The sequence below is a fragment of the Coloeus monedula genome (genome assembly GCF_965178545.1).
Source record: "Coloeus monedula genome assembly, chromosome: W".
In the NCBI taxonomy this organism is placed as follows: Eukaryota; Metazoa; Chordata; class Aves; order Passeriformes; family Corvidae; genus Coloeus; species Coloeus monedula.
Window position 1 is genome coordinate 204,111 of NC_138821.1, and position 24,010 is coordinate 228,120.

Sequence of the window (24,010 nt, forward strand, 5' to 3'; positions counted from 1 at the left end):
TCTCATGCTCAGCAGAACTTTTGTGTGCTTAACTTCAGCAAGTAAGAGGTTCCCAACGTGCCTAGGAGAGCAGTTAGGCACGTGCTTCGAAAAACAGCCCAGTGCTTTGTTATGAAAAGCTAAGGCCAACACTTCCTCTATCTCAAGGCCATTAGGAAATTCCTATGGACTTCTATGGAAGTAGGATGTGCCCTCTCCTCACTGCCAACTGCCTGTCTGGCAGAGGTTTTCCCAGGAAGGGCCATCTGCTGCATGTAATGAAATCGTCTCTCTTAAAAGTCAAACTGTTCAGTGATCAGACTCCCTATCCTGAGGTCACACTCCAAAACACCACCGAAGCCGTCGGCTGGCTTGCAGCTCCCAGCAACACGCACAAATTCAGCCTCCTTTGTCTCCAGCAGGGAGGCCCAGCCCAGGCCCAGCCTGTGCCAGAACGTCCATAAAGAGCTCGAGGGTAAGTGAGGGGTCGGGGTGTTTGGACTTTGAAAATGACTTGTCTGCTTTTTCTCCTGTGAGCAAATAGAATGTGTATCATAAAAGACAAAGGAAGAAGAGCAAGTTACTTTATTACTAATGCACTACATGGATATAGTGATTTATACTGCTATTGACCAGGAAATGGGATTTATTATTTCCTTCTGCTAAAGAGGAGCCATTTTTGCTTATCCTGATAGATTTTTTTTTTTTTTTTTTAACGTATTGCCTTTAGGATTCTGCTTACTGTTTCTGAAACTACACTCTGGTACTATTTCCACCAAGTCTCAGTAAGACAAAACTGCAAAAATTGTACGAAAGCAAGCTTCCTTCTCCAAAGAATGTGTAAGTGATACCAGGTATCCTGAAAACACATTTATCCACTCTAAATATTTATTGCATGGTCTAATACTCATTAGGTAAAAAGTTTCTCCATTCTTGAGAAAAAAATCTGGTCACTTGGTAGCAATAGATGATTCCCAGGCTTCATGAATTGCTCAGTCTGACAGGGTCAGATGCTTGACAGATGTTAAAAATAGATTAAAACAGATCAGTGTTAAGAGTTGTGCTGTGATTGCTTATTTTAATTACTCTATATTAAGGTGTTTGTTAGACATGTGCAGAGCCAGTCATTTATTATTCCATTTAGCTGATGAATTATGGCTGAGGTGTTTTTATACCGTAGTGCTGTTTACAGTGGGTACTGCACTAAACAAAAAGTTGTCAAAAAGCCTTGGATGTTGGCAGTTGAAGAACTGCAATATATCACAGAATTTTTGGCAAGGGCATATTTTCCAGACATCTGCTTTTTGAACAGCCACAACTTCACTGATGTTTTTCTTATCTAGACCTTGTTAATACAATAGATAGCGTGATAACTGGTTTAGATAACACAGTGTTTCTGTGGTTCGGTTTCTGACATTGTGCACTCTTTGACAAGTATGCTGCTCGAAATGTTCCGTTTGGTTGTGGTATCTCGAAGGACTTAGAGAAGAATAATGTGGTTATAGTCGTTGTTTGTATTCCAGACAGAACTGAACCAGGCAGAACTCCTGTGAGGGGAAGAAACAAGTAGAAAACGCATCATTGTAAATCTGTGCACATGTGGGTTCTCATTACTACCCCATCAAATGTTTCACTCTGTAGTAGGCTCACTGCTGTAGAAATCCTTACTATAGCCCTGTGGTGAGCTGAGTTCACAAAGTCACAGTGAATTCTGGAATTCTGGTTTCTGTTCTCTTGAGGATTGTAACTTTTACAAGGTAACAGTTTAAGAATGTAACCATGATCACGACAGATTTGGAAAATGTTTTTATGGTGTTCCAAGTTGTATAGACCAGGAATGGTGGATCAGAAGTTTCATGTGGAACTTGATTCCACTAGTACTTGTGTATGCACTGAGCTTAGAAGATTCACAATGCCAACGCTGATGAAACTTTTAACCAAAATCTTTTGAAATCTTTGATTTCTGTTAAAGGAAAAGCTTAAACAGAGAACATCAGAAAAAGCATTTAAACATAGCAAAACATTCATGGCAACCTTTTTGGAAAGATAAAGTTATATGTTTCAGATCATAAATCTGTTGTATCTATTTCCATACAGGGCATATAATACCTCATTTAAGAAATGTAAATTGGTATGTATTTATTGTATAACTGAAAAGTCTTATGTTTTGTTTTGCTTTGGAAGAAGAAAAATGTTAAACTTCAAAATATCTCTGTTGAGAGGTACCCTGCATGAGGAGTAAAAAAATGTGTATATTCGCAGATACAAAACAGTCAGCAGGGTGGGAATGGGGATTGGGTGGAATTATAGCTGTTGACTTCTTAGAGGAGCTAAACAAAACATATGCAAACCTCTGTAGGAAAGTTAAGACATATTTGAGAAATACTTCCAGGGGGAATGGCAAGGGAATTAGCATTAACCTTGCAACATAGCAGCATTTAAGCAGGACACTCAGATTTCACAGGTGACAGGATTTGTGTTATACATGCGGTGCTCTAGTTGGTCAATCTTGGGATCCTGCGGTTAGGGGAGATTCCTTTCTGCTTTTTTTATTGTTTCTGTTCCACTTTTGCTGCTTTCTGTTCCTTTAATCAATATTTCTTACATCCTGCTGTTCATACCAGCAAGCTTTCTGGTTGGATCTGTGTAATATATGACCATTTATGTTCGTCATCAAGACAGGTTCTGTGGTTATTGGTTTGGAGATACTTCATGTTCATCTTAAATGAAGTCTAATTATATTGACCAGCTTGCTCTGTGGTTTAGCTACCTGCCAGTAGAACATCTCTTAAAGGGATGTATGGTTATGTATATAGTAGGCTCAGGCAGGTGGAGAAGGAGCTTTTGCTAAAACCATTAGTAGGATAGGATAGGATAGGATAGGATAGGATAGGATGTAATTGTGTTGCAAAAGAATAACTCCAGATCCCAAAGTTCAGCCTGTGGAGTGGAGGCCATAGTAGGAAACTCAGCTGGCAGTTGGGGAGTTGTCTCTGACCAAACTCAGATTAAAAAGCAAAGCACACAAGCACTGACTCTCTAAACAGGATCTGACTGCTGGAGAGGTGTTCAAAGAACAGGTGAGCAGACTGCATGTTGCTCACATCCTTCTCATGTGCACCTATGTAGAACGGAGAAAGGCTGACCTTTTTGTGTGTACAACTTTGGTGGAAGTTAGTCCTTGATCACTTAAGTCAAAGGGCTCTGCCAGAATTGGTGTGGCCAGGGTCCATGTGCTCGGAGGCACATAGTGTTTCTGGAGCTCTCTCTCGTGTTTCAGGTATCCCAGAACCGCTGTCAGCTTGGTGTAAAGAACCCACAGTGTTGGTTGACAAAAGGCTATTTCCTAATGTGAACCACTGTGGCATTATCAGTGTCATTCCCCCTGTGTTCTGATGAGATATCTCCTGTGTGGGCTCACTCAGCCTCTCCCTTCCCACTACTTTGGACTGGGTGGGCGTGAGGCAGGTCCTTGGCAGGACCTGCTCCGAGTGGCAGCTTTGGGGGGTCACAGCTTCACTCCCTCGAGGGGTGGGCATCGATCAGGTTCCATTGTGCCATGGGAATGTGTGGGACGGGCCCTGAGCCACAGGGCTGGGGCCACAGAGATAACGGGAGGCTATTCCTGGGTGGATGGACAGCTCTAGGAAGGTCAGGGACGAGCAAGTGCTGCTGAAAGATAGGAAGGAATCCAGCTGAAAAGGGTGCAGGCTGAGGAGGGCCTGAAAACAGAGATTACTCCATGAATAGATCATAAGTAAGAGAAAAATGTTTCAGAGAGGTCATAAAGGGGATTTTTCCACTGGCTCTAGAGGACATGAACCTCACAGAAAGGCACAAATTCACTCCTGGATTGCTAAAATGCATAAGCTTCCTGTCTAAATAATTTCTGTGAATATAAAATTGCTTAAAGGAAGCTTTTCGTTTTGGTAGTAACTTAATAAGGTAGGAAAAAAATGCGATGCAAGAGAGGAAATTTAATGGCCACTTCTAAAGTTTAATCATAAGTTTATATATTTTTGTCAGGTTTTTTTTTTCTGACATTAGGAATAATCCCACAGGTCCTTCTGAAATCACTAGAAGTGGCCTTGTCTCCAAAACTACCTACTAAATATAAAACAATTTAAGTATTTTTCCTTCCATGTTAAAGTGTAATTTTTCAAAACTGTTTTGGTCTCCATTGAAATAAATGATCAAATATTGAACATCTCTAATAATATATAAAAATAAAGTTCAAATTGGGAAAAATGTTGTCATTTCAAGGAAAATAATTTTGAACAGTCAAATTTTATATTTAGAATTGCAATTTCAGGCAATATTGTCACTATGAATAGTGAATAGGCTTTTCACAACCAGTGTGAAATTATGACAAAGCATGAATTTTAAATGAAAAATCTTCTCTGAAAATTGCCTTGAATTTGTTTTATTATATATTTGCCTTACAGAAACGCTGGGTGATTGTTTTAGCCATTTTGATGTTTTTTCCAGCCATTCTTTTGTTTAATATTATTTGAAACTGATTTTTTTTCACAAACACTGATAATTTCCTGCCATCAAAGGGTTTTGGTGAAGCAGCTGCATCTGCCTCTTGCTGTCTTGTTAATCTGACTATTGCAGGCTTGTATCAGTTCAGTATTTCTCCTCAATCACACCCAAGCACAGTTGTCAGGTTACTGTTCTCACGCTACTCCCAGCTTTGTTCTCCCGTAATCTCAGTTCCCAGACACTGAGCTCAGGCAGCAGCAGACCCTGCTGAGCACAAATGTGTGTTTCATTTGCCTCAAGGGCTACCATAAAATTTCCCCATGGTTCTGAGCAGTACGAAATGGAAAATTTGTTTACTGAAGATTAGAGAGCCAAACCAGGCATATTTCCTTCCATGACCTGCTCAAACCTGGTGTGTGAATTCCTCCTGTGTGGTTGCACTTCGGTGTCTCCTATTGTGAGGCAGGACCTGACTCAGAAAGTAATATCATTGGTTTCCAGAGTGGGAGTTGGGACAAGCAGCCACAACACTCTGACATGTTTAAATCTTCTCATGTCTTCTGCAAGCAGGTGTTCAACTCCCAGTTTATCAGGAAGTGAGTTAATTTTCAGGTTACTAGTCAACAGCTGATGGTAAATTATCATAGTCTCTTCCACTCCTCTTCCCTCTGAATTTCACTGTGCATCTTCTGTCACAAGTTTTCCTGACGAGCTGAGATGGTATCATACTAAAAGTTCTCTTTCCAGTTGCTATCTAAATTCAGTAATTGAATTTTTAAAAAAACCTTAATACCTTCTATTTTCTTCCCAGATTTAAAAAAAATAATATCTGTCTTGGGTGGAAACCCATAGTTTATTGCAGTTTTCCTCCTGGAACGTTATTTTACTTTCATTTCTGTGGTTGCATCTGACAGTGCACGGCAATCCAATATAATTTTCATATGGAAAATCTGACGGCTCTTTTCCCCTCAATGTCAAAGTGCAGCCAAATGGAGACAACGATAACTGTCTAGTACAATGGCTTTAGTAAAGGCTCTTCATTAGTCAATCTGCATTAAAAACATGTTGCCAAAGGTCTTTTCAGCTGGGGAAATTACCATGCTTCTAAAATAATTTACACCCTCCAAAAAAGAGGAAAGAGACATCTGGTCTTCTGAAAAGCAAAGATGAGAGCAGCGTTGAAAGAATGCAACAGGAAGCATTAGGCAAATGCATATTTAAGAGCAGAGGCTGAATGCTGGAGGGTAATTCCATGGTACGGTAATAAGATGCAGAAGAAAAGATTAATCTCTACTGCTCCATTTTTGTTCTGTTAAATATTTATATTCCTTAGAGTTGAAATGGAAAGCAGAGTGGGATCAGAAAGGCTGGTATGGTTGCGCCATGTGCTGTTTGTCTGTGCTCCTTGCTGCATGGGGACACAAAAATGCTGCTAGCAACAATTTTCTTGCTATTTTCTAAGTCCATGAGAGACTTTCCTCTCTCACAAAAGAGATAGTAGCAGAGTTCTGTAAACAATGAAACACCTGCAACCTTGAAAAGTCTTGTTTATAGTACAGTAGAAAAATATTTTGACAATGGATGTTTTAGGATTTTAGCCAGTCACCCCCAAGGGGTGGCTGATCCTCGTCCAATTAGATTATGAAGAAAAAAGTCTATAAAAGAGTTTGTAAAATAATTAAATAAATCAATGTTGCTGCGCAATTCCTGCCTGCTGGATCTTCTCTCCTCCTCCCTATGGCTGCAGGACACAGTGATATACCCTAGGGCATTTTAATAGGTGCACAATGACTCAAACCATTTGTCACACATCTAATGTTGTGTCCTTCCTGTTAACCACCTTTGTTCCCTGCTTTTCGCCACCCAGGTGACTGTGGAAAAGGTGTTGGTGGCAGGTTTGCCCAAAGGGAACAAAGATGTCTCTGGTTACTTAGTGCTCTTTAAGGAGAGGCAGACTGCAGCCGGCCATGCAGCCCTTGCTGTTTCACCACCAGGCTCTAGCCCAGCTCCGTGCTCTCTCCTTTGGTCAGCCTGCAGTACCTGTGACACCGAGCTGGTGACACAGTGCTGGGAAGGGCGGGGCTGGGGGCTGTGAGACCTGGACCAGGGCAGGGACGTGAGCTGGGAACATCACCACAGCAGAAGCACAGAGAAGGAAAAAGAGAAGGAACAGAGGTGTCTTTAAATGGCTTCTTTGGGTTACATGGCAAGAAAGTTTTTTCCTGCTGCTCTTCACCAATTCTGGAATAATTGTTGTCAATTTTTTTTCGGAGCTGTTTGTCTGGCATCCTCCAGGAGGTCAAATTTACTTGAAACTGCTACGTACTGTAGTTTTCCAATGTGACAAATATCACACCTTTCTAAGGTGACCAATGAACCAGAGTGCCCCTAGCAGTGTACAGAAACATCTCAAGTATCTAAAATCCTAAGATTTGGAAGTGCTAAGGAAACAAGGGCTTTGTTACAGGAAGAGAGACATGGTTCCACATTTATTTGGATTCAGCTAGTGGAAGCCTTTTTGTGTATTTCACTTGGGTTTTATGTGAATTCAGCATTGCCACACTAACGTGCTGCTGCACAGCTGTTTGAGGGGAGAGCTCAATATGAGCAGGAAATTGAAGCCAACCTGCCTCATTTTGTTGTTCTCTCAGCACAGGACTGACAAATATCAAGCCAGAGTACGAGAGAATTGCTTTAAACAGAAATAGCCATATAAAATATAAGCTGGCTAATTGTTCCAGGTATTTCTACAAACAGAGTTCGGGATTTATGTCCCTATGATACCAATTCGAGGAATAGCCTGCTGTTGTGCCAGTGTGACTGCCAAAACAGCAGGTAGCTGTAGCAGTGGTGTACATGAGAAAATGTACATTGTCTGCAGGTTCCTGTTTGCATTTAGAAAAGTTGAAAGGCCGTGTACTAAAGCCCCTGTTGAGGTGCCACACAGATGGGTGGGTGTGCTCAAGGATTTGTTCTCTTAGCACAGATCACTCCAGACAATTGCAGTGTGCTGCCGTTAAGTGCCATTGCATAGACAGCCGGGTCATTTAAATAATGGGGTTTTAAATAATGATTTCTTGTTTTGAAAGTGCTTGCAAGTATCTGTCAATTGACCACCTTTTAGAAAATACCTATACCCATTTCAGAAGTTATTTTAAACTTTGTGTTTCTTTTACTTGCAGGTGAGCAGAACAAGATCTGCACTTCATTGACAGCTAAAATGACTTTTCTTGACCCAGAACCAGATACAAAGAACAAAACTTGCCCAGAATGTATTGTTGTCCTAAATGAGCTCGTGGCAGACTTCAGGGTAGAATGAGCAAAATGGGAAACATTTTGTGCAATGCAAGAGTTCCCCCTGTGAGGGTGAGCCCGTGTTGATTTCACCAGGTTCTGACTCTTCAAAAATCATTTGTTTACTGCTTGAGAAGCTCAGCAAAGCAGGAATTTTGTCTCCACTTGAGAAATCCCTCAGGTGCTTGCCTAACACAGAAGACAACATGGACATTGAAAATGTAATTAAATCCCAGACAATGTTTTCCCACCTAAGGGATTTGTCAGAGGATGGTGATGACCTGCTTCATTTTAACGCTGTGATTGATGTCGCTGCTGGAAGAGCAGATGAATACTGCTGCAGACAGGTGCCTTCCCACCCCACAGATGTTACCACCTGTCACACAGGCAACTGTTGCCTTAACACACAAGACTCTGGATCTCCTCAGTCTCTGGCAGATGTCCAGGCATGTAAAAACACTGAGCTGGGCAGACCTCTAACCACGAATTCCCTGCCTGGTGAGCAGGCAGACACTTCTGTAGGAAATCACACTGATTTTGTAAAAGGTGACTCTGAAAATTCTGCCGCTCTTCTGGAGATCTATGCAGAGAAAGTAACAAGTGTAAGTGATGACTTTTCTGATGATGACCTGGAGTACTTTGAATGTTCAGATGTGCTTACTGTGCATGAAGATGAAATCTGGAAAAAGAAATTACAATTTTTATTAGAAATTGATGATGATGATCTAAAACTGAGTAAGGATTGTGATGGGTGTGCTTACTTCCTCAGTGAAATGCCTTGTGTGTTCCAAGTGTCAGATAACACTACGCCTATGGATACCCCCATTGGCTTCTGTGAGCATCAGTCAAAAATCAAAGGAGTAAATGTAAGGAGAGACCCCTCTATGTACAGCCAGTCAGCTCTGCAGACAGAGATGACTCTCACTGTTGGACACCACCGAGATAAAAGTACCATTTTGAAAGACAAAGAGAAGAATCAAGTGCCTGTTGCTTCTGCAGCCACTGGAAATGAACACCCCAGAAGTGAAGAAGAGACTAATGGAAGTGGCCACCTGGCTGCAGGTTCCTCAAGGGATGAACCAAAGCCCATGGACACTGTCCCTGCCCAGGTGGACTCCTCTGCCAATGGCATAGGTGCTGCTTGCACAGGTCAGGCTTCAGGGACAATGACAGAAACCGGCCCCGATGGGGACATGCTGGGGGAAAGCTCAGTGCTGCTGGAGGAGGGGAGAAGGAATGTGACAGAGGGAAATGCACGACATGCTGGCTGTACCTTAACAGAAAGTCTGAGGAGAAACCTTTTCAAGCTGTTAAACCCTATAGAACTTTGCAGATATGTAAGTACTATAGGACAGTCTTTCCAGGCTGCAGCAGAGGGTAGGGAATCCACAGCTCCGTCTCCCAGTCAGGAAGGTGTCCTTTCAACACAAATTCCCGAGGAGACAGAAAGCCTGCAAATGCTGGCTGGTCTGTGTCCGACAGAAGAGGCAGATAAAGGCAGTCACTGGGAAAGGAAAAGGACTCGGGGCCTGTCTGAGCAAAACCAGATGCCAGATGACAACATCTCGCTTGGGGTAAGTAACATGTTTATCATTTAACACAACGAGCTGCTCTGCTGATCTCAATGCAATTCATTTCTGCTTGTCACAAAATAATGTAAAATCGAAATTACTTTGAAAGATACTATTCATGTACTTCTGAATGACAGCTACGGCTGGGAGGGAAATCTGGGTTTATAAAAGGCCCAAGTAAAGCCTAAGCTGTTCTAATTATAGAGTGAGCCTGATAATGGTGAGAGGCACTAATGGGCCTCTGGACAGCTGAATAGGGAAATCTGATACGGAGACTACTGCACAGGTCTTAGCAAAGTAATGCTTCTTTCAACCCAGAAAGTTTCTCAAATACCTATTGTGAGCAGAGAATACTTTGATTTACTTTCTTTTCAATCTATATTCAACAAACAAAACCGTCCTCCACTTATGGTGCTGGAAACCTAAACCAAATCAACAGGGGTTTGCTGGGATTTTATAACAATGAAGGGAGTTCAATGCAGAGAGTTCATTTTACAGAGGTGAATGGAGCTCTGTGATTTTTAAAAATAAAACAATGAAAGAGTTGGATATTCCAGTTGAAATGTACAAACCAATTAAAAGATAAAACCTCCATGGTACTCTCCATGTACTTGCATATTTTATGCTGTTGGTAGAAAATCAGCTGGGTAAATCATTACAGCTGTAGACACTGGTATGATGCTCTAACAGTTTTCCTAAGTGGGAAAATTGAATCATCATTTTTATTTCACATAGTAAAGACTCAAGATACATAAATACTATTAAATCATGAATAATCTTATTGTCGCAAATTTTTCTGATTTGAAGGTGTGTAGCTAATTGCACAGAAAAACCCCATTTATCACAACAAAAGCTTTTTCCAGTTGCACATGCTTTTCTTCATCTGATTATTTGGGCAAAAATGTTTCCCAGTTTTGGGTTAGTGTCACAGTAGAGTGACTTTAGTCTCACCGCTGGGGTGTCTTCAGCAGTCAAAAATCACTGAATTCTTCTTCCTGAAAAATGTTCATAGGTTTCTCTGGTTTTATAGTACATAAAATTCCAATACCATTTGAGGAGCACATGATGTCTTTATGATGGGGAATACCCCTCACTGGAATTAACCTCCTCAGAGCTTCCTGACAGGGTGTATGGCTGTGGTTTGCCAGAGGTCTTGCTTGATTTTTTTTTTTCCCAAGTGCAGTGCAATAATTTAAATCCCAGAAGCCTCTTAGCCAAGAGCAGCTGTCAGGTTCCTGGCATAAATTTCAGAGTGGCTGGTTAGACTCCTGTTGTGCATAGCCAGTATGTCTTCATGTCCGTGGCCAAAACTTTACATTGGATAAAAAGTGAGTATTGGTGTACACAAAAGGGTGAGAGCTGGACACAGACCAAACCCCCAATTTTAAACGTGTGTATGACAGTGAAATTCAGGTGTAGGTTCAAAATTACGTGGTCTTGAAAATGAGCTAAACAAAAGCATCCCACCTGAATATTGTTCTTTTTTTTGTAGCACTAGAAGAATGTGGACAGCTTCTCACAGCACCCATATAGTAAGCCAGAAATTCCTCAGAATTCTGCCTGTGTAATCTAAGAGAGGCAAGAAAGAATCTATTGCTGCACATGGGTTTCTGTTAAAGTGCCCTGGGGTGTTTGCTGGAGCACAGCGTGAGACAGCTCTGCGGGAGCAAGGGGAGGGGCCCACAGCAAACCCCACAGCTGTCTGCTTTGGAAAGGTGTTGTATTTTCCCTGTCCTCGTGGGAATCAGGTGTGCTGAGGGGTACAGAGCAGTCACGGGATCACAACACCAATGACCCAAGGATTTACACTTCCCCTTAGCGCCAAGTGCTCGAACTGGAACAACCTTTGCGGTGCGTCTTGTGCAGCACCTGCTGTGCTGTGTGACTTCTCCTTCCGGTAGACAGTCAAGGTGGGAGGCTCCTCACTCCTCTCATGACCTCATGGCCTAGCCACAGGTAAAATTCTTTATTTACCTGGTGATTCAAAGCAGCTTCATAATAATAGGTCCAAGACGCCAACTGTGCCAGCTGTGTAATATTACATAGCGTACAGAGAGCCAGGAGGCTTTGCTGGGTTTCATTGAAGAGCTGGTCTCTGTTAGCAGTCAGCTAGCACCCTGTCCCTGTCAATGTTAAGTGGTCAGTGTTCAGCACCCTGTCCCTGTCAGTGGTCAGTGTTTGGACAGCACCCTGTCCCAGCCAATGGTCAGCAACCTTGGGTCCCTGTCAGTGGTCAATGTTCAGCACCCTTGGCACAAGGTGCTGCTGTCACTCCTGGGTTACAGAGCCATTATTCTGGTTTTGTTCATGTTAGAACAGCCTGTTCACATAAAATTTGAGAGATCCTTGGTTTGACCTTCCCAAGACAAATTTATGTCACTTTTAGATCATTTTAAATTTTGTTATCCGAAAAGGAGAGAAGCAGAACTGACACAGAAGTTCTGGGTAGTTGGGCATCTGGCTGAGATGAGAGCTTGGCATTGCTAGGGAATGGTCTGGGCCTGAGCCATGCCAGAGGGGCTGTAGTTCTGTGTCAGAGCAAGCAGGGGAGTCCTGGTTGGAGTAACGAAGTCATGATGCCAGCCCTACTCGTTCAGTAGGATCTACCATAGGAATGGCAGATAACATCCCATTTTGTTGTCCATGTCTTAAGTTGGCTCCAGTCTTACCTGGGAGACACACCAAGAAAAAAATCCCGTAGAAAATCTGTACCGCTTTGGAGCATGGACTCCTGACAGCTGTGCGTGGTTAGCCTGTTGCTCTATGTTTTTGGCAGAGAACTCACTTTTCATCCCTCGAAATATTATAGTTCTTCCTCTTTTCCTGCTCTTTCTGAGCAGGAAAAGCAGGGTGCTGGCAGGATGTGCCTGTCAGTCGGCAGGATAAAGCTCAGGTCTTTTGTTTCACCTGCCTAAAGCAGTTGAAATAGCTACAGGTATTGAGGTATTTCAACTACTCCAAGGCAGATGTGCCATTTAAGGCAGGGTGTTATTTTAGGAAAGGGGAATTTGAGTGGCACTGCATGAAACAGGGAAGTGGAAAGACCCACTAAGTACTGCTGGACAGCAGCATAAAGTAAAAGCAGTCCCAAATGTGGCAGATTTGAGAGAGCTGAGACCCAGAGGCAATGACGTACTTTTTGTCTGTATTCTAGGGATGGTTTGTTACACTCCATTTGTGCAAACAGAGGGATATAAATGTAACATGGAGACTTTATTTACAGAGGAGAATTACCTTGCTAAACTATTTCTACTTAAAAAACAATGAGAATCTATGAGGTAAAATTAATCAGCTTCGATATAAATCCTTCTCTAAGAAACAACACTTTCAGACTCAGACCCAGGAGGTTGATTTCAATCCATTACGTTGATAGTTACAAGTCAGAAACTTGACTATCGACAAAAATCTTTTTAAAAAGTAAAAAAACCACCAAAAAACCTCAACATTCCAAACCTTCAGGCCTGTGTTAAGCTGTAGTTCTAATTTTTAATTACATTGCTCTATTTTTCTTCTTTGAAGAGTCAAGGTGCTAATCTTACCCAGGATTGTGAGAACCTCTGTATGCAGCCCAGAACAGAAAAAGAAGGCGTCTTCAGGGCTTGTGAGAGTGTGGGAACCAGCCAGCTCTCTGCTGAAAACACACTGCAAGTAAAGAATGCAGATTTACAGACTTCTCTTCACTGTGCTCCTTGTGAAAAGAAAGAAGGTTGTCACCGACAGGACTTCTCTAGACGAGAAATTGTTAGTAATGGCAAAAAATCAAAGAATGGCATTTCCCCTTCTCCTCTGTGGGATATGGACTCTGTTCCTGATAAACAGGAATGCTTGTGTGCTGTTCTCTCTTCTGCAAAGCTGTGTGATGAGCCAGGGGAGGGAGAGCAAAGGTCTGGGCTTGACATACTTGATAGCAGTAACCCAGATATTCTCTGCAGCCTATCAGCTGATGAGGCTGTGTCTGAAGCTAATTCCAAATCAGTCCTGGAATCTGGAGAACCTGAGTGCAAAGGAGATGCTGATATATCTGCAGTGCATGACAAGCTGTGGAAACTTCTTCATGAAGATGACTCAGACTATCAAATCCCATTTGAAAACAGAGGCATCACAAGTTTAAGTACAAGGCTGACAGATGTCGAAGTCACAGAACTGAACTTTGTGCAGGAGACCTGTTCCAATCCTCCTTTGCCAATGGATTTGATAGAAGAGCAGGCACCCATCACAGAACCAGCTCATAACCCCAGAACTGAGAGAGCTGACTGCAATGTTTCTGATATCCTCCTGCAGAGACTTGAAGCATGTGAGAGTGCATCCGTAAGAAACATTTGTCTTGCACAAGTGGTAGGAACAGATGGTGTGTGTCTAGATTCTGGCACTGGGAATGAGAGGGAAATGCCATCCATTTGTGTTTCAGCAAACAGTGTCCTCTTAAATACCCAGGAGTGCTTGGAGCCAAATCCAATGGCCACGGACAGGAATGGATCCACGGTGGCTTGGGAAGGGAAGCTTGCTGTTAATAATGCTGCCCAAACATGTGAAGCAGATTCTCCTCAAGGGTTACAAAATGCTCAGAGTGGTAATTTACCATGTTCCAAAGCAAACCCAGCTGACATATCAGATCTCTCACGTGGGACAGTTGGACAATTACTTCACACTAAACACAACGTATCCGTGATAAATGAGTCTGTACCTGGAGAAGGCTGTCATTTTAAGGACTGTTATCCAGTGAGAGGAGAACTGGCTTATTTGCCTGAAGAGAAAGACATTTTCCCCAGTGAAAGTAACAGTCAGTTTACATATGCAGAACACTCTTCTGTTAACACCATACATAAAAGTTATGAAGTGAATTTACAAGAAAAAGGAAATCACTCAGACTTGAATGCACCAAATGACAGCTACCATCTTTCAAAAGATAATGGCTGTCAGGATTTTCAAGTTGTTTCTAATGCACAGAAATACAGTTACATAATGCAATTGCCTACTTTAATTAAGATTCCTGAAACCATAACACATAAGAATCTACCCCAAAATACAGACCAACTGACAGAAATAGCAAAACAAGAAGGGGCAGTCACTCCCCCTTCTGGGGAGCCATTTTTAAGAGATTTTTATCTGGAAGTGCCCAGCTGTGAACCATGTAAACCAGGAGAACAGAGAGAGATTTGCATACCTGAGGAACACAGGGCTGAAACTTCCCGTGACTCAGGAGTTAGTCAGGTTTCAGAGAGTCAGACTGCAGCTTCCCCTTGTAATACAACAGAACAACATTTATTTTTTGTTGACAGCACCTTCAAGTCTGATGAAGAGTTAAAAATAGATTCTTCAAAGAATCGCATCTGTGCAGCTGGAAGTGTAACATCAGCCAGTGCCCCGCTGCCCAGGGAGGCTCAAAGTGAGCACCAGAGCACAGCATGTGGGGAGCACAGAGGTTCCAGGGATCAGCTACATTCCCAACATCTGCTTGGAAACAAAACCCTGCCCTTCCTCACACCTGTAAGCCACTCAGAGGGCCTTCCCAGTGAATCTACAGTGGCACGTCCTGGCACAAGAAGTGACGGAAAAACTGGATCCGTACAAACTGGAGTCAAAGTAAACGGAAATTTAACTACACTGGAAACTTTCTGCAAGTCATGGCAGGGTCTGTTCCAGCGGGTGCCTGGAGAAACCAAAGGGGAAACAGCCTTGTGTGAAAATGAACATGAGATTCCAAGAGCTACTGAATGTAACCCAGAAGAAGCTGAAACAAAGGCTCCTTTGCACACTTTGACTGGCTCCCAGGCTCTGAAACAGATTATGAATATTAGCACAAAGCAGTCCTGTCCTGACCTGATCCGTTCCAGCAAGATAACTGAGGCTGAGAATTCAATTAAGTCCACTGAGTATGATAAAAAGGAGGAAGTCAGGACATCAGAGAGTGTAGTAAGTGGTTTAGTTAATTTGCCACCAGTTGATTCAGGGAACAACCAGTGTTTTCAAGAGCAACCACCCCACAGAAGAACTCAGTCATTCTCTTTGGCATGGACCACACTTGATCCATTTCCAGTCAACACGGAAAGTCAAAGAAATCAGGAAGGGTCAAAATCCTGCCAGACACCACTGACTGCTGCAGAGCCTGAGCCCATCAAATGTAAAGAGGACACAACAAAGAGCGGGCATTTAGCTGCTGGAGCTAAGAAGAAGTTACCACCAGCAAGTCTGTCCAAGAAACCCAGGCTGGAGGAGAGGGGAAGTGTGAGCAAGGGTCCCAGCTGCGTTAAAAAGTCTGTGAAGAGCGAGGCAGGCGTGATTCATAAAGAGGATAGAAAAGAGCAAAGGAAACTCATTTTGAAAAAGGATAGCAAAGGTAAGAGAAAACTGATTTTCTTTTCTGTCCTTTCCCATCATTCTGGCTACAGTACAAAATTCAGATTCTTGAAAGGCACTGCAAGCCTCTTTCAGACTGACTCAGTCAGCTAAAGGTGTCCTACCCTCATGGAGCTTTATTTCCAGATTTGTGCATTTAGTAATGAGTGCTGTTCCCATGCCACAGAGATGAACCCTTTTCCCAGCTGGCAAGTATATTCAATTCATGGATTTTGTAACCTGTTTGAAATAGTTAACTGCCTCATTTGCCTTTTGGAGTAACTTTTCAGGGATGAACAGCATAATGCTACCATGTAACTACACACCACGTAGCAGCTGCAAGCCCAGTACTTGTTCTGGTATCCCACAGGACTGTGTTCCCAGTTACGCTCCTACCTTGCAGCTTCCAACTGCAATTGTCCCCTCTTGGTTACTAAAGGATTTATTACTAGCAAAGTATTATTGCTAGCAGTAGGGTACCACTGATAAGCAGTGTTTTGAGGTCCTGTGTGCTGTCTTCTGACTGGTTCTGCATTGCTTTGCCCTGCTGCAAAAATGACACAGATGAAATGAGCGATATTAAACTGATAGAGGAAACATCTAATTGAAAGGAGATCTGGGTTGCTGTCAGAGTCTCTAGAAGGTTGGTAACACTGTAGCAGGATTGCGACAGCTGGGTGCATGAGGGATTTGTTGTTTCTACGGGTAGTTTGCAAAGACCAAGGTCTTATTTTTACCTTTGGACATGACATTTCATGTTCACATCATAAAATGATTTAATAGGTCAGAGCAAGACTGAACGGTGACTAAAGGTAAGCTACACAACTGTGAAGCTTTTCACACACTCTAATTACAGTGCAGTCTCATGAGACTTCTACTTTTCTAATCACATTTTGAAAAAACCCAGACTTTTCCCTGTTCAAAGATGTGTCCTTTGCCAGGGAACCAAATGTGTGGGAGGAGAGACACATTCCTTCAAAGCACAGCAAGCGAACTGCAGTGACTGTGCAATGCCTGACCTGTTTCCATTACTTGGGGCTATGCTTGAAAAATGTTTTAAACATTCAGGCTCCATCATATTACACTGAATTTTCTTCAGCTGTTTCTGCTCTGCTTCAGTCTTGACTGAAGTATGTCTGTGCTCTAGACCATTGTTGTGGCCCTTTCCCCAGCATTATGGGAAGGCTGGTTTGGTTGCTGTGGTATCTACTCAGTGTCCTTTTGCATTGTTTCAGCTGCAGGAGGGAAGACTGTGGCCAGGGCAGGAACCTGGAGCCATTGGTTCTATTTCTAGAGCTGTCACGTCCTGTCTGTGTCACTTTAGCCCTGATACAGCAAGGTTCACATGGCCCAGGACTCAGGGACTGCCAGTCCAGTGGGGAAACCTGGTCTGGATGGGGCCTGGAACTGGGAATGGGGGAAACCATAGCACTGAACTGCAGGTGCCTGACCCTTCAAGTGGGTGTTACTGGAGTATTACTGCAGGAATGGGATCTTCGAGGGACATGTGCCATGCCATCTCATTCAGAGTGCAGCAGCTCAGAATTAAGACATAGGAAATAAAACATTTTGCATTTTACATCTCTTACATTGAGCAGGGATGTGTCACTTGAGGCGGGGCTGTGTTGTGATCCCAAAACCTTTCTCTAAGTATATGTCGATTCCCTTTCTTTCCAAGCTCCCTGCTCACACCATGCCCACGTGCAAAGACACTGGAGTGTTTTGTGAGGCAGTGAAAAGTGTTAGCAGAGATCCAGGCTGGCAGGATCTTTTGGGACTTTCTCTCAAAGGCTGTGATCAGCTAAAAAATTCTACTAGTTATGAGTATTGAAACACAAGAACTCATAATTACTTACCAGGGATTTCAGTGTTCATATTCTTAACATGAAATGCTAAAATGCCAAAACAATATAATTGTCTTCAAATCCTAAACTGTGGCTCTTCTGTTTCAAGCCCCCAGGCTGCTGAAGAAGATCCAAGCAGAGTTGTTCCCCGACTGCTCTGGCAATATTGAGCTGTGCTGTCAGTTTGGTGACATTCATGGTGACTCCACCATTACATGGACTAAAGATTCCAAGGTACTGGCTCAGCTGCAGAGAAGGTAAGGGAGTGTTTCTGAGGAACTGGGAGTTTCGGGGTAACTTTGCTATTCACAGGAAGCGAATCTTCTCACAGTGCATTGATATTGGTCATAGTTTGTGTTCCATCACCTCTCAGCCTGTTCACAGCCAGTGTCATCCAGATTTTAAACAAATATCAAAAGAAGTTTGAACCTCATTTAACCTAGAGAAGGGTGGAAATAAAAGCTTCTTAAGGTCATTAACAGCATCCAGTTTTTCCATTTTAATGAAATGAGTTATTTTCCTTGTAGCAATACTGACATTCTGATCTTAAAAACCATTTGGAATGTTTCAAAAATACAAAGTTAACATTACCCAAAGGGAAAAAAAGAAGAAAATATATTTCCATCAGAATGCACACTTCTGAGAAGATGAAAAACTTTGTAGGAAGGATTCTTCTTAGTTGTTGTGTTAAGTGGAAAGAAAAAGTTGCATGAATTGGTTAAAATTTCCATTCTGATTATTCTTGTTTTAACTCTTCTGCTTTTGATTGTTGTATCGCTCTATCCATTGTAGTATCAATACATATCATTATCTGCTGAATAATTGTGCTGTGTTTTAACAAATAAACAGTGCAGAGAGATCAAATTTATCAGTTTTTCCAGTGATAACAAGTGAAATACATGATAGCACAAAATGCTCTGTTCCAGTGCCCAGGATGACTCTCCTGTCTCTCTGGCAATAGCTGAAGCCAGTTACCAAGACCAGGGAATGTATTATTGCTGCTTGAATAACATGTATGGAAAGGTGACTGCTGAGTTTCATCTGACTGCTGCAGGTAAGCCTCAGTTTACAGTTTTGATTAATAATAATGACAATGACAGTTTCCATTTAGAATTTTTTACTACAAAATTCATTTCTTTGTTTTCTTGTAGTATTGGAACGTCTTTCAAGTTTTCAGAGTTATGAAGGTAAATATAAAGTGAGGTAGCATTGCATGGCATCATACAGAGACACACACACACACACAGAGCACTGGCAGCTCTTTGGCACAAACACATGGTCCTTGCAGGTCACCTGCTGTGTAACTGTACTCCAGGAGAAAGGCAAGCATGAAGCTTTGGAATGCTTTCCCTATGTGTTAACTGGTGTTCAGTGACACCTGGCATGTGTCCTGTGCTGCAGCTAAAGATAGTGCCTTGCCAGTGGGGTTGTCATTCCTGAACAGCCTACAGAGATCCAGGCTTTCAGTTGGCATGGTGACTTTTCTTTCTTTTCCTTGAAGAATTAAAATTAAGCATTTATTTCCTTGTGAAATAAAGACAGGACTTTTCATGTAACAGCACTGTATAACTTTTAATCAGAGAATTTTAGGTGGAATTAAGGAGTCTTCTAATTCTGGCCTTATCCATGCAATGTTTCCTCTGTGCTTCAGAGAGGGGGGTAGTGGACAGAGCGTAAACCAGAGGTAAATGCAGGGGCAGCTGGAAAGACTTCCTTGTTGTGTAGCTCTGTTCTGTTTATCTTCTTCACTGATGGTCCTTCAAATGTTATGATTAGAGACACTTGAAGTGCAGTTAGAATTTTTTAGTTTCTCTCAGTGCTTAACTTTTTCTCCCCTTGTCTCTGTTGGAGCGGTCACAACACACACAGACAGCGCCTCTTTCAAGGGCCAAAAAGCCATTTATTAAACAAAACAGCCTCTTTCATACACCTTTTGTATGTTATCATGCGTGTTACATATTCACTGGCTGCTAAACTACCACAGTAGACTCGTTGGCTATTGCTAACTACAACATGCTACCATTGGCTATCTGTAGCATAAGCATTCAAGCAATCAGAAAAATAACAGGTGTGGATATGTTGCTGTTTTTCTCCTTCTATAGTTTAACTTTCATGCTTCTGTTGACACTACATTCTCATGAGTAAAAACTAATTGTTTTCTCTTCTCATGGACTTTTCTCACAGTCCTTCTCTAGCCGAAGTAACAGGCCTGAGCCATAATTTTACAAAGGCAACAAGGCCTTCATTTTATAAGGTTTTACTTAAATGCCACATCCCCTTACAAATTTTTTTCCATTTGGATTACAGTCATCATTTAAAGGGGTGAAATCCAGGATATTCCTTGATTTCATCTGTAACAGACTTGTTTGCTACACTCTGTCTTCTCTCCTTATGATCCTGATCTGCCACCTTTCTTCATGCTGGTTTTAGATCATACAGGCAAGCAGCTGCCTCTCTGGAGCAGGGTCCCAGCCCTCAGTAACACAAGTGCTTCCACTGAGCATTTTTACCTCCTCTCTGGAGAAATGCATCTACTCTCCCATGCCCACCCCTCCCTGTGCCTGCAGAGATTCCTGTTGTGTTTTAGGTGTGGAAGAAATCGAATTCATGCAGTTGATGTTCAGAGAAGATCCCCTCAGCTCCAGCTACTTTGGTGGGACACTGCATGGAGCAATAATGACAGAGGGGATGCACTTTGGTGAGGGGATGCACCGCAGAGCCTTCCGCAGCCGTGTCCTGCAGGGCCTGGCACCCGCCTTCACCCCCGGCCACCCCTGCGTGCTCAAGGTGCACAACGCCCTCACCTATGGCACCAAGAGCAGGGACGAGCTGCTACAGAAGAACTACAGTCTGGCACTGCAGGTGAGCTGCCCCTGGCCTTTGTAAGCCAGAGTTGTGGGCAAAAGCTGTCCTCATATTCAAACAGATGATCTGTTGAACGTTTTGAGCAATATTCCCATAGGCATGTCTGTTGTAATACAGGAATGCTATGTCCAAAATACTGCAAGAGAGTATGCAAAGTTATATGCAGCTGAAGCTGAACCCTTGGAAGGCTTTGGAGAAGTACCAGAGTGAGTATAAATATATATTTTATATATGTATATGCTTATATATACTGTCCTGTGCCATGGCAGCCCACTGATTGCTAGGACTAAAGAGGAAACCTGGGAACAGTGTTACAGCTCTTCCATCTTGGTTTAGAGTTGGCAGCTGTTCATTCTCTCCCTGAGGTCACTGGCCACTTTTGTCTGTTTCTTACTCCCTCACTGAAAGAGGTCTCAGGATTTTATTAGCTTCTGTCCATTGATTTCAGAATCATTCCGATTTTTCTTATTCATCGCCCCACTAATAACATCCCCTATGCCACAGTGGAGGAGGAGCTGGTTGGGGAGTTTGTGAAATACTCTGTCAAGGATGGCAAGGAAGTGAATTTCCTGAGAAGAGACTCAGAGGCTGGCCAGAAGTGTTGCACCTTTCAGCACTGGGTATATGAGAAGACCAATGGGAACTTGCTTGTCACTGACCTGCAAGGTGAGTTGTCTGAGTAGGGGCAATTTTTATCTAGCTTATGTTCTTGTAAGAGGACAGTTTGGAAAAGAAAACCAAATCTTACACTCTTAATGGAAGAGTTGTTCTTTCATGTGTACCTTAGTGAATCAGTATGAGCCAAATCTGGCTTTTGTCTCACCACCCGGAGATTAATGAAATGGCTGCTGAGTGAAAGACTTCGGGTGACAGTGACACCCTAGTCCTCCCCTTTTTCTTGTATTTAAATACTCACCAACAATCACTCAGCAGTGGAATGCTCCACATTTGGGTCCTGGCTAGTTTTGAAGAAATATATTCCTTTAAAAAGAAGAATAGTCAAGAAACACCCCCATGTTTGCTAAGTGCTGCCTCAGCTCTCATGGGTATGACTCCTCCTCAGTCCTGCAACGTATTTGGGACAGGGGAAGACAGACCTTTCTTGAAGAAAAACAGAAAAAGCTGGAATCTTAGGAAACATTCTGTATTCTTTTACAAGTGAAGGCAGGAAAGTTAGCAACAAGGCATCTAAACAAGATCCCTGAAATAATTTAAAGGGAGAAGAAAGAACAAAATCCTAGCACAGGAAACAAGCTGTGCTGTTGATCACCCTGACAGCTGTAAAATAGTGGCATGAGCCTGACTTCTAGAAACTGCTGGTGACACAGGGAACATCCTCTTCTTAACTGGGGTGCTTTAAAATGCTTTGAAAAAAATGTGACAAATAATGAAAATGTAAAAGGTGACTCAATAAATAACACTTAAGGCCTCCATATGTGAAGATTGTCCTAGAAATTCCAGTGTAAGCTAAGCTCTGTGTTTCCTTGCTGCCTTGCAGGTGTAGGGATGAAGTTAACAGATGTTGGCATAGCAACCCTGGCCAAAGGGTGAGTGAATGTGATTTCTCAGCAGCATGGCTGTGCTTTACTCATCTGTCTCTTCACAGTTAAATGTGGATGGGGGAGGGTGTGCTGGAAATTCATTCTTGCTTTAACTTTAGAAGAAAGCAGTCCTCATCTAACTCTTTAAACTTCTTCGTGTTCATAATTATGGAAACCCACCTGTAAATGAAACACATTTATTTTGTTCTGAAAGAATGGGTGACCCTGTAGATTTAGTTTTGCTTTTCCTGCATGCCTCTCTTGAAATGGGCTTGTCCAAAGGGCATTTCACAAGTGACATGAAGGGTTCTGCTGACAGCAGGTAAGGCTCCTGATGGCCCATCAGCTGGAGCCCAGGGTAAAAGGCAGGCTGGAATCTCTCCTGTAGCCAGCAAAAGTGCCAAAGCTTTGGGATATGTATTTGTGACACAAGCTTTTGTAAAGACTCTTCTCTGTGTATTGGCCACTTCCCTGATAAACAAGGACAATTGTGAAGGGATTTGACGGTCTCTCTCCCCTTCTCTCTCAAAAACAGAAATTCTGAGCCTTAACAAAAGATTGTTCAGGGCATTTCTGGAGCCTGTTTTCTAGTGGTGTTGCAAAGGCTTCAGCTCTTTTGGGGAGACTTAAGCATATGTGTAAAGATGTAGGCCTGTAATATTCTAACTTTAGTCCACTTCTTTTAAGTTAATTAAGGCTTCTAGTTATACCACAGGCCAGCACAGCTGTGGATAGGAGTAGGCAGTGGCTGCTGGACAGGGAAAGGGGATGGGGGTAAGTGCTTTAATTTCAAATTCTCCTTTGAGAATCTGGCAGGAGAAAGAAGATCTGATCATATATTCAGCCTTCATTCTAAATTGGACCTTGTCTGTATACCTGGGATTCAAGAAGAAACCTCACAATTAATAAAAATGTGATTCTAGACTATTCTGCGTAAATCCTGAACATTTGCAGGCTGGCATCAGTTCAGTTAGACTGATTTACTCTTTCAGCTGTGGATCCAAAGTAAAAGCGGTTGAAGTGAATGTACATCATCCTGTTACAAACCAAAGTCATAAATATTTTATTTAGGCAACACTGTTCTCAGGAATCAGAAGATTTATAAAAATGCTTTAGTGGATGTTGTCCAGCTCACTGTGGGAAATTACTCCTATAAAAACACACATTGGGGAGGAGGAAGGAGAAGTGAGGAAGTGAACGTACAGTGCAAGCTGTAGTAAGGATCACCTCAGGCATATAGAAAGGAAAATACTTTCCCTAAATGAGCAACCTCTGAAAATGTTGAGTGTCATTTTGTTTATTATTTAGCTAATGATATTTCTGCAAGATGACAGATTTTTCCTGGACCTGTATTTTGTTTTCATGCTCCTTCATGGAAAGAAGACCTCTGTATTAATGTCTGCAGTTGGATTTATAATTCTATGAACATAGGTGGGGAAAAACAACTAAGTGCCCAGGGCTCCTGTGTGTTGCGGGGTCTTGCTGCTTTGGGCTGTGTTCAGCCGTGCTGCTGAGAGGTAGCCTGGTCCCATGAAGGGAGGACACATGGTCCTACTGAGCCAGAAATGCAGAGTGGGATTGGTGTGGCTTGAACTGTGCTGGCAGAGAGGACACAGAGCGGATCTCTTTTGTACTCCTGAGCAGAGTCCGCAATGAGTGGAGGAAGGAATTTTGATCTTTTGTCCTTGGTCTGTGTGTTTTGTCAGGGAACTGAGAAGCAGAGGAGCCCAAAGCAGAGTGGTGTGGCCCAAGGCAGTGTGCTGCAGGAGCTGCAGTGCAGTTCTGTCAGGAGAGGGCGAAGCCGACCTAGGAACAGGAACGCCTGGGAAGCATTTTTAATGTGGCCACAGCGCCGCACCAGAGCCAGGCAAACAAGCCTTTAAATCAGCTACTCTGTAGCTTCTCTGGTGAATGGAAACAAAAATAACGCAGCGCGGTGTGTGGCTCTGTGCACGCAGTGGGCAGAGTAGGGCTGTGCACAAGGGCCCAGGGATTTACCCAGGAATGGTGCACACAAAGGAAGGAATCAGGAGCACGGTAACCCATGGTTGTGGTCATTAACAGGAGTGCTGGTTGCCAAGTCTGTATCTGAAAG

The 24,010-nt window shown here is 42.7% G+C and overlaps 1 protein-coding gene across 3 annotated transcripts in view; it reads left to right on the plus strand.

The window, feature by feature from the left end:
• Positions 1-316: 316 nt before the first annotated feature.
• Positions 317-24,010, plus strand: part of LOC309584621 (alpha-protein kinase 2-like) — a 34,316-nt gene continuing 10,622 nt past the window's right edge. The window contains exons 1-11 of one of the 3 annotated variants that reach the window (XM_082300747.1): positions 325-454; positions 710-819; positions 7,647-9,332; positions 12,849-15,666; positions 17,619-17,766; positions 18,436-18,563; positions 18,661-18,696; positions 20,097-20,371; positions 20,492-20,580; positions 20,823-21,040; positions 21,873-21,921. In XM_082300747.1, coding sequence (XP_082156873.1) covers positions 7,965-9,332; positions 12,849-15,666; positions 17,619-17,766; positions 18,436-18,563; positions 18,661-18,696; positions 20,097-20,371; positions 20,492-20,580; positions 20,823-21,040; positions 21,873-21,921 — 5,129 coding nt within the window. In that variant the 5' untranslated portion in view covers positions 325-454; positions 710-819; positions 7,647-7,964. Of the gene's footprint in view, positions 455-709; positions 820-7,646; positions 9,333-12,848; positions 15,667-17,618; positions 17,767-18,435; positions 18,564-18,660; positions 18,697-20,096; positions 20,372-20,491; positions 20,581-20,822; positions 21,041-21,872; positions 21,922-24,010 lie in introns of all 3 variants that reach the window. The other 2 variants (XR_014227248.1, XM_082300746.1) reach the window with 2 other exon arrangements.